The sequence below is a fragment of the Littorina saxatilis genome, linkage group LG10, assembly GCF_037325665.1.
Source record: "Littorina saxatilis isolate snail1 linkage group LG10, US_GU_Lsax_2.0, whole genome shotgun sequence".
NCBI classification, from domain to species: domain Eukaryota; kingdom Metazoa; phylum Mollusca; class Gastropoda; order Littorinimorpha; family Littorinidae; genus Littorina; species Littorina saxatilis.
In genome coordinates, this window is record NC_090254.1 from 49,052,218 (window position 1) to 49,063,165 (window position 10,948).

General features: G+C 48.0%; 1 protein-coding gene across 1 annotated transcript; it reads left to right on the forward strand.

Moving 5' to 3' along the window:
• Positions 1–3,003: 3,003 nt before the first annotated feature.
• Positions 3,004–9,069, forward strand: LOC138979086 (uncharacterized). Its single transcript, XM_070351898.1, has 4 exons — positions 3,004–3,091; positions 4,595–4,886; positions 5,397–5,761; positions 7,802–9,069. Exons 1-4 carry the CDS (start codon positions 3,004–3,006, stop codon positions 8,254–8,256), a joined length of 1,200 nt encoding a protein of 399 aa, XP_070207999.1. The 3' UTR covers positions 8,257–9,069.
• Positions 9,070–10,948: the final 1,879 nt, after the last annotated feature.

A 10,948-nucleotide genomic window follows, 5' to 3' on the forward strand; every position in this document is an offset into this window, starting at 1 on the left:
AAAATATAATAAATTATTTCATGAAGTAAATGCATAAACCCACGGTATAAAATTAGGAAAAACAAAAATTGCAATCACCTTTTCATTGAATCCATGCGTGCTAAACACTGCGTGGTGAAGTCGTTTCGAATGCGACAATCTGCGTAAAAGTTGGCGAAAAGTAACGCGCGCGAAGCGAAGGTGTCACGAGGCCGTACGCATCCCCGCATGAAAAACGCAGAAATAACGCATGCGTCACGCAGAATCATGCTGGTTGGGCGCCCACCTGTACTGCATTGTCACAAAGTTGTGTCACACCCGCCCACCTGTACTGCATTGTCACAAAGTTATGTCACACCCGCCCACCTGTACTACATTGTCACAAAGTTGTGTCACACTCGCCCACCTGTACTGTATCGTCACAAAGTTATGTCACACCCGCCCACCTGTACTGCATTGTCACAAAGTTGTGTCACACCCACCTACCTTTTACTGCATTGTCACAAAGTTATGTCACACCCGCCCACCTGTACTGTATCGACACAAAGTTGTGTCACACCCGCCCACCTGTACTGCATTGTCACAGCGTTGTGTCACACCCACCCTCCTGTACTATATTGTCACACAGTTGCGTCACACCCGCCCACACCCGCCGACACCCGCCCAGCTGTACTGCATTGTCACAAAGTTGTGTCACACCCACCTGTCAATAGCATAACTGCAGACATCATGTTTATCTGAAGAAAATGCTAATGCCTCGCTGTTTTCAAGATCAGAGACCCATCACACAAAGCACACATACTTTAGAAGTCTTGTTTTTAAATCAATCTTTAAACTGGTGCTATTTTAAGCGTAAACACACACAGATAAAGAATTAAACAAAGTCATACAATACAAGATGCTTCCCGGTAAAACTCCCCGCCACATACCTGCGGAATTTCCTGCCACTAAACATAGTCAGTGGAACTCCCAAGGTCATCTAGTTCTATTGTTGCAATAATTGCGCGCTGCCTCAACTGGTCACGTTCACTGTGGCTGCACTGAGTGGGGCTTCTCGCGAGCCTAAGTGTGGGTGTGTGTGTGTGGGTGTGTGTGTGTGTGTGTGTGCGTGCGTACATGTGTGTGTTTGTGTGTGTGTGTACGTGCGTGTGTGTGTGTGTGTGTGTGGGTGTGTGTGTGTGTGTGTGTGTGCGTGTGTGTGTTTGTGTGTGTGTGTACGTGCGTGCGTGTGTGTATGTGTCACAGTGTGTCACAGTGTGTGTGTGTGTATGTGTGTGCGTGCGTGTGTGTGTTTGTTTGTTTGCGCGCGCGTGTGTGTGTGTGTGTTTGTGTGCGTGTGTGTGTGTGTGTGTGCGTGTGCGCGCGCCGTGTGAGCGTTTGTGTGTTTTGTGTGTGTGTGCGTGTAAGAGTGTGTTTCCGAGGGTATGACACATTGTGTGTTCCAGAATGTGACTGAAGGAGTAAATGAAGAGGAGATGATGATGACGATGACGATGATGATGATGATGATGATGATGATGATGATGATAACGTTGATGATGATGATGATGATGTAAAAGGGGGACGATTACTGGGAAAAAACATCATCATGTACAACAACAACAACAACAACAACAACAACACAACAACAGCAACTAGCGTTGAGATGAAAAGTGGGAGAAGGGCATGAGCGGTCAGTCAAGCGCTGCTCCATAGCTACCGGTAGTCTGTGCTTGCAACACGTTGGCTGTTTGAATTGGATATAATTATAAACACGGTAAAAGACCGTGGCCGCCCGACCTGACCTCGTCATTTCCTGTGTATGTTATGTTTCGCATGCACTGTTTAGACTATCAAATCGTGTATGCCCCAGATCAGACTGCACAGTGGTAGCACCACAATTGGGACAGTCCCTCTCTCCCTTCCCCCCCCCCCCCTCCCTTCTACTCCCTCCACCCTCGCAAGAAGCTAGGGTAAGTGCGGTGGGAATTCACCTGGAAGGTAGAACTCATTACGTAGTTTTGATATCTGCAGGTTGAAATGCCTGCATGCAGCTTGACTATTCACGCCCACCTGTACTACATTGTCACACAGTTGTGTCACACCCGCCCACCTGTACTGCATTGTCACAAAGTTGTGTCACACTCGCCCACCTGTACTACATTGTTACACAGTTGTGTCACACTCGCCCACCTGTACTACATTGTCACAAAGTTGTGTCACACTCGCCCACCTTTACTGCATTGTCACACAGTTGTGTCACACTCGCCCACCTGTACTGCATTGTCACAAAGTTGTGTCACACTCGCCCAACTGTACTGCATTGTCACAAAGTTGTGTCACACCCACCCACCTGTACTACATTGTCACAAAGTTGTGTCACACCCGACCACCTGTACTACATTGTCACAAAGTTGTGTCACACCCACCCACCTGTACTACATTGTCACAAAGTTGTGTCACGCTCGCCCACCTGCACTACATTGTCACACAGTTGTGTCACACCCGCCCACCTGTACTGCATTGCCACACAGTTGTGTCACATCCCACCCACCTGCACTACATTGCCACAAAGTTGTGTCACACCCACCCACCTGTACTGTATTGTCACAAAGTTGTGTCACACCAGCCTACCTGTATTGCATCATCACACAGTTTTGTCACACGTACCCGCCTACCTGTACTGCATTGTCACAAAGTTGTCACACCCACCCACCTGTACTGCATTGTCACAAAGTTGTGTCACACCCACCCACCTGTACTGCATCGTCACACAGTTTTGTCACACCCGCCTACCTGTACTGCATTGTCACAAAGTTGTGTCACACCCACCCACCTGTACTACATTGTCACAAAGTTTTGTCACACCCACCCACCTGTACTGCACTGTCACAAAGTTGTCACATCCGCCCACCTGTACTGCACTGTCACAAAGTTGTCACACCCGCCCACCTGTACTGCATTGTCACAAAGTTGTCACACCCACCCACCTGTACTGCATTGTCACAAAGTTGTCACACCCACCCACCTGTACTGCATTGCCACATGGGTGTCACACCCACCCACCTGTCATCGTCACAAAGGTGTCACACCCACCCACCTATATTTTATTGTTCTGATGAGAAACACCAAGGTATTTAAGTTTTGTATTGTGCTGATTACAACTGCACACAATATTTAATGTCCGTTTGACGAGCAGAAGGCATTTTATGTTTTGACATCATGACAAATAAACGCAACAGCTTTAAAACTAAAGAAAAGAAAAAAAAACAGACGTTACTTTGTCAGAAATGAATTCACGAATCACTGAACATTACAAGTCACGTATCTCCAAGTGCTGAAATGTATTTAATAAAATTCAGTGGCAATAAATGATTCGTATATCATAGAAGAAACATGTCTTACCTTTGGCAATGTTCCAGCTTGATTGCGACAGCGCAAAAGTCGAAAAAAGAACGTCACCCAAAAAATCTCACGTTCATAACATGTTGGATGAGTGTGACGCGAACACACATTCAGGCCCCCGTTTCTTACAGGCGAGAATTGGCGAGTGGGGCGAGGACGTACCGTTTCTTACAGACGAGAATTGGCGAGTGGGGCGAGGAAGTACTGTTTCTTGGGCAATTCTCACCGCGAGGGCCGCTAGGATTCTCGCCGCGAACGCTAGGTAGCTTTGGGTTGACGAGAAAACATGGCGGCCGCACTGAGGCGAGAATTGCCCAAGAAACGGCACTTCCTCGCCAAATTCGCGTCACTCGCCGATTCTCGCCTGTAAAAAACGGTACTTCCTCGCCAAACTCGCGTCACTCGCCAAGTCTCGCCTGTAAAAAACGGTACTTCCTCGCCAAACTAGCGGGGGTGTTGAGGGGGGGGGGGGGGGGGGGGAGGGATCTACCGACTTTTCCTAGCAAAAGAGAAACAATACATGTTTCAACTTTTGAAATAGTTTTCGCCCACAGGAGCATACTACGAAACATAGTTTTTGTCCTAACTAAAAAATGATACGGTAACAATCATTGGTTCTTGTCTTTTTCATTGTCACAAGGGTGTGTACAAGGGACTTCCAGTTTTTGTTTAACAATTTGGAGTTTAGCCTGCTTTTACAGTTTAATAACTTTCAATGTAGCAATCTTACAGACTTCACATTTCGCACACATCCTGCAAAAGTATTTGGACATTTACGACATAAATAACAGGACAGCTGTACATATTTTAAGCTAATATTAAGTAATAACAGCAATGTAAATATGCCTCGATACGCAGTGTTTATAAACTTATGACATTGGGCCTTCGTATCTTTGCATTGGCATTGCTTCAGCTTTTCTTGAATTTTGAAATGACGTCTTTGTTGAAGACTTGACGTATTGGGTATGACGTGTTTGTTTTATTTTAAGTCACTGGAAGCAACGATTTCAGTTTGTCCCATTACTTGGTGCATTTTGTCTTTGTCCTCTGATTTTACAGTAACTGTGATGAACTGAAGAAAACAGAATCATTTGCCTCAGAAAAAGGTTTGAAACTAAAGAGTTAAACCACTCAATACAAAGGGTGAAAAGAGAAAGTTTTTCATGCAGTGAGTATTTTCAGAGAAATTATTGTTGTCGTGTTTCTGATGTTGAGTTTTGTGTTCCAACAGGAAAGACGGTGGTGCTGGTACTGCAGGGAGGGAGGTGGCTGCTTCAGGGCCACGACGTGCAAGTGGTGTCGACGCACTACAACACCCGGGCTGCCAGCAGGATGATAGCAGGGCAGCTAGGGATGGCTCTGAGCGCGGACCCGACACCTCCACTAACACCAGGCACCGTCGTTCTACATCACTATGACTTCAACAGGGAGGCCGACGTGCAGCAGGCCGTCACCAACCTCTTGGCGCGGGTCAAGGACGGACAGTTGCACGTTCTGTTGGATGAGGCGCTCTTTTCTAGCAGGTTGGTCTTTACGGTTTTGTGTTACATACTATGTGTGTGTGTGTGTGTGTGTGTGTGTGTGTGTGTGTGTGTGTGTGTGTGTGTGTGTGTACGTGTGTGTGTGTGTGTGTGTGTGCGTGCGCGCGCGCGCGTGTATATATGTGTGCATGTGAGTGTTTGAATCTGCGCGCGCGTGCGTGTGTATGTGTGTGTGTGTGTGTGTGTGTGTGTGCGCGCGTCTTTGTGTGTACGAGTGCATGTACTATCAGTTTGCGAGCGTGTGCACGGGCGCATGTGCATGCGTTCGTGTGTGCGTGCGTGTGTCATCGTGTGTGTGTTTGTGTGCGTGCGTGTGTGTGTTTGTGCGTGTGTGTGTATGTGCACGTGTGTGTGTGTGTGTGTGTGTGTGTGTGTGTGTGTGTGTGTGTGTCCTCACGAACCTCACCCAGCTGTTCCGTGTGGTATGAGTGTGACACGTTCCTCCAAGCCAGACACACATCTCTCACAACGTGTCTCCATTCTGTGTCACAGTACTGAGTATGGTCCACGCAACACTTCACTGGTGGCCCGCCTGGCGGAGAGCGTTCCCGGCCTGCACCTGTGGGCGGCAGGTGTTTATCACACCGACATCCCCCCATCACTGCGGCCTGAACCGCTCACCGTCCCTCTCCGCTATGCTCCATCCGTGCTGCGGGAGGTACAGCCAGCGGTTGACAAAGCTACAGGTCAAGTCCACAACTACAGCGACAGCGGTGTACCTGCCCCTGGCGACGGACTGCGCGTGATACGGCTGAGTCACCATGGCAACGCTCACAGAGGTCGGTGGCCAGTAGAGTGCCAACAGTGCGGTAAGGAGGTCGCCGCCAAGCTGCGCCGTCTTGGTGTGGGCAGTGGGGGTGAGTTGTGAAGGTCACATATAGATAGATAAATATACTGTTCAAAAAAAGAAACGCATAGCTTGTAATATTTGGTTAATTTAGTTATATGGCTACAAGGATATCCACCAAACTGCAGAAAATGTTTATCTGGTCGTCGACCTTTCGTCCATTGCCACAAGTGAGCTCTGCACGTGACGCATGCGTTATCAGTGGCTACAATGTCAAAATTGCTCATTTGGCATGACCACTCGTCATGCTTCAGTGTAATCTCGTGAAACTCGGGGAATATTGAGCTCTCACCATGTCTTCCAAAACCCATAAAAGCGGATTGTTCGCCACAAAGAAATCAGACGACAATTCAGCGACGAAAGATGGCCCGATTGAGCAGAGAAGACCGCCAAATTGCATTGGGTCGTTTACAAGCAGGCCAAAGTCAAAGTGCAATCGCCAGGCACTTCCACGTGTCCCAGAGCACCATCAGTAGACTGTGGGTCAGGTTTCAAGCCACTGGCTCCGTTGCTGACTTGCCACGAGCGGGAAGACCAAGGGCGACAACTGCTGCTCACGACCGCTTCATACGGCTCCGCCACCTCCGGAATCGTTTCCTGTCGGCCTCATCTTCTGTCCAGGCTCTCCCCGGGCCACACCGATTATCGGACCAGACCGTGCGGAACCGCCTGCATGAAGCTGGTTTGAGAGCTCGCAGACCTCACAGAGGAGCTGTCCTCACCCGCCGCCATCGCCAGAACCGAGTGCAGTGGGGCAACCAGCACCTTTGCTGGACCGTCCGGAATCACTGGAGACACGTGTGGTTCAGCGACGAGTCCTACTTCCTGCTCCTAATTCCTGCTCCAGCGACATGATGGTCGGAGGAGGGTCTACCGGAGAGTAAACGAACGTTACGCGCCCAACTTGTGTGGATGAGGCACCCGTTCATGGTGGTGGAGGCGTCATGGTGTGGGCGGCGATCAATACCGCTGGAAGGAGCACCCTGGTGCACGTCCAAGGGCGCATAACTGCCCAGCGATACGTGGAGGAAATTCTGCGCCCACACGCCCTTCCTCTTCTGGCTGACCAGGATGCCATATTCCAGCAGGACAACGCTCGCCCGCACACAGCACGACTCACCACCCAGTTCCTCACCGACCACCATGTCCAGGTGCTTCCCTGGCCATCCATGTCGCCAGACATGAACCCGATAGAACACCTCTGGGATGAATTGGACAGACGTGTGCGCAGGCGAGAAGAAGCGCCGGCAAATCACCGCGATCTATTGCAGGCACTTCAGGAGGAGTGGGACACCATCCCACAGCAAGATATCCGGCATCTGATCCAGTCCATGCCCAGAAGGTGCCGGGCAGTTGTTGCTGCTCAAGGCAGTCACACCCCCTACTGACTTGACAGCCTCGGCACCCAATCGTATTGATTGACTGATTGATTTGAAGATGCAAATGAACTGTGTGTGCATTCAACTGTGTCCATACCAAATTTCAAACAAATAATCTAAATATTGGATTTTCTGTTAATTTTTTCGAAAAATAAAACAAATTTGGCAAGTAGCAACTATGCGTTTCTTTTTTTGAACAGTATAGATAGGTAGGTAGGGAGGGAGGGAGGGAGGAAGGTAGGTAGATAGATAGATACATAGGAAGGTAGAAAGGTAGGTAGGTAGGTAGATAGGTAGCAAGGTAGGTAGGGTAACTAAAACAAGTTCCCATCGTGTCATTTTACCCTGTCAAATAATTTCACAGTGACAGAAAATTCAAGTTCGCTGGGCAAGACCACAGCAGCAAGAGAAAATTACGTCATTTTGATGACGTCAAACTATAATAACGTCATGTCTGTGTGTCGGGAAATAGGTGTCTGTGACTTTCTTTTGTACAGAGAGTATATGTGGGGAGAGAGAGATAGACAGAGACAGAGACAGAGAGACAGGGAGAGAGAGAGAGAGACACACACAGACAGAGACAGACAGAGACAGACAGACATACAGACAGTTTATTTACAGTTGCCTACACCTGAAGAATACTCTAACGGTCACAACGGTTTTCCACACAGGTAGCAGCCTCCCCAACAGTCCCACCCCACTGAGCTACCGCGACGTGTTCATCATCACCCGGAGTTCAGAACTACAAGATGACATCAAGGATGCCGCAGGCCAGGTGACGTCACGAGCTAGCGGCGTGGTGCGCGGTCTTGGTGATGAAGGCTTACCGGTGTGTGTGCTGGGGGAACAAGACTGGAGACACAACAGGGCGAGGGTGGAGAGAGATGTGCACGACGTGGCGGTGGCGGCAACAGACCGTGTCACAGTAACACACTATGACTATGTGCAAGGCTTGGAGCGGCGTGTGGTGGTGATGGTGCCAGGCTGGGACAAGGAGACTGATGAAGGAAGGAGTGATGAGATGATTGATCTTCGTGACAGACTGTTTGCAGTGTCGCGCTGTACCACACAGCTCATCATGGTGGACGTGCCTCCTGTCACCACCGCCACTTCCACCGCCACCTGAACCACCGTTGCCGCCACCACTATCCCCTCCACAACCACTGCTACTACACACATTACCGTCATTGCCACCACCACTACGACGACGACCACCGCCGCCACCATCATCTCCGCAACGACTGTTACTACCAATATTTTTTCCTCCGCCTACAGCTACTCAGTGATCACAGCCGCCACCACAACCACGACGACGACAACCACTGTCTCTGTACCTCCCACGTCACCATCACCATCGTCAGCGCCGCCTCAACAACAAGCTGTTCTAACGCTGCTACCGCCACTTTCATCACCGCCCCACCATGACTTAGGGTTAGGGTTAGAGTTATCATCAACAACACCAGCAACAATAACAACAACACCACCACCACCACCACAACGATGTTTGTGTTACATAATGACCTGCAATAAAACAAGCCTCGAATTGCATCACAATTTTGGAGAATTGGATACCTTATGTCTTTGAACATTTTGACTGCTAAGAGTACTGACATTTAGACTTGAAAAAGAGAGTGCAGTCTGATGAAAACCCGATTTCTTGGTGATTAGATCGGTAATCTTTCCATCCTGATAACTCAAATAGTGCCAGAGATTGCAAAAGACTTCAACATGCAGTGGAAACACGTACGGTAACCAGTCGACTTTGAGCGATCCCAGAAATGTTTTTGTGTGTGATCAAATGCTGCGTAAAAATCAATGAAAACACTAAGATTTCTAAAATACCGGAATAAAAATGGATTCTGTCAGATGCAATGTTGAAAGACCAAATCTACTTGCATCATACAGAATAGTTCATAAGTCTAAAAATAAGCTAAAGATATTCTGAGGTTATTAGTATGTTTCTTCCCTACTTTCACCGCAGTTGCTGGCTCGTAGAGTGCGTGATTGCTGGCTCGTAGAGTGCGTGATTGCTGGCTCGTAGAGTGCGTGATTGCTGGCTCGTAGAGTGCGTGATTGCTGGCTCGTAGAGTGCGTGATTGCTGGCTCGTAGAGTGCGTGATTGCTGGCTCGTAGAGTGCGTGATTGCTGGCTCGTAGAGTGCGTGATTTACACGGGCAGACATGCTGCAAACATAGCGACTGCTCCAGCTTACATCGCCAGTCAGTGCTCAAATCACGATGTCCTTCCAAATTCCCGAGGGTAAAGGGGGATAATCGACTTTTTGGTGATCTCGCATGAGCCACTCTGCTCTGGGCCTGGACAAAGCGTTCACTGCCCCTTGTGGCTTTTCCAGACCCCCCCCCCCCCCCCCCCCCCCCCGTCGCCCTCTTCAGTCTTCAGAAGTCCAAGTGATTGTCGGAAGAGGAGAGAATTCACCAGCCAGGTGAGCTCCAGCTCACTTTAGATTTAGTGACGCGGGGGTCGTCTTTTTTAATTTAATTTTGTTTTGAAAGTAAGAAAGAAAACATTGGGAAAGGCCTGTTTTAAGCAAAGCTGATATTTAGTCATTTTTCTTTTAATAATCTTTTACCAAACTCGCTCACAATAAACTACAGTCACACTGCTCTCTGAGCAACTCTCGCTGCATCTCAACACTAACAGGCCTACACAACGGCCTCTGCCACCCCTGTCACGAGCGACACACCACCTCTGCCACCCCTGTCACGAGCGACACACCACCTCTGCCTAACTCAAAGAAAAAGACAAAAGAGAAACATTTGTTGGTAAACAATAGAGAGCTGATCCATTAGCCTCGTACAAACGATAACCTGATTCATTTTCCACCAAAACTGACTCAGTCTAACGGCAAAATGCTCAAATAATCGACACCACTATTATTATCTATGGGCAGCACATCGTTTTTCTCACCCCGACGAACATAGCAAAATCTGCTGAAGAGACTTTAAAAAACATTAACCACCCAACTACAGTAAACACTAACCACCCAACTACAGTAAACAATAACCACCCAACTACAGTAAACAATAACCACCCAACTACAGTAAACACTAACCACCCAACTACAGTAAACATTAACCACCCAACTACAGTAAACATTAACCACCCAACTATAGTAAACAATAATTACCCAACTACAGTAAACACTAACCACCCCACTACAGTAAACAATAACCACCCAACTTCAGTAAACATTAACCACCCAACTACAGTAAACAATAACCACCCAACTACAGTAAACATTAACCACCCAACTACAGTAAACATTAACCACCCCACTACAGTAAACAACAACCACCCAACTACAGTAAACATTAACCACCCCACTACAGTAAACACTAACCACCCAACTACAGTAAACATTAACCACCCAACTACAGTAAACATTAACCACCCAACTACAGTAAACACTAACCACCCAACTACAGTAAACATTAACCACCCCACTACAGTAAACACTAACCACCCAACTACAGTAAACACTAACCACCCTTCTACAGTAAACATTAACCACCCAACTACAGTAAACATTAACCACCCAACTACAGTAAACACTAACCAACCATCTGCAGTAAACATTAACCACCCAACCACAGTAAACAATAACCACCCAACTACAGTAAACAATAACCACCCCACTACAGTAAACATTAACCACCCAACTACAGTAAACAATAACCACCCAACTACAGTAAACACTAACCACCCAACTACAGTAAACAATAACCACCCTACTACAGTAAACAATAACCACCCATCTACAGTAAACAATAACCACCCAACTACAGTAAACAATAACC

Coding starts and splice junctions, on each gene's coding strand:
- LOC138979086 (XM_070351898.1), top strand. CDS start 3,004: ATGGGTGTCACACCCACCCACCTGTCATCGTCACAAAGGTGTCACACC. Junction 3,092..4,594: donor TTCTGATGAGAAACACCAAG/GTATTTAAGTTT, acceptor GTGTTCCAACAG/GAAAGACGGTGGTGCTGGTA. Junction 4,887..5,396: donor GAGGCGCTCTTTTCTAGCAG/GTTGGTCTTTAC, acceptor TCTGTGTCACAG/TACTGAGTATGGTCCACGCA.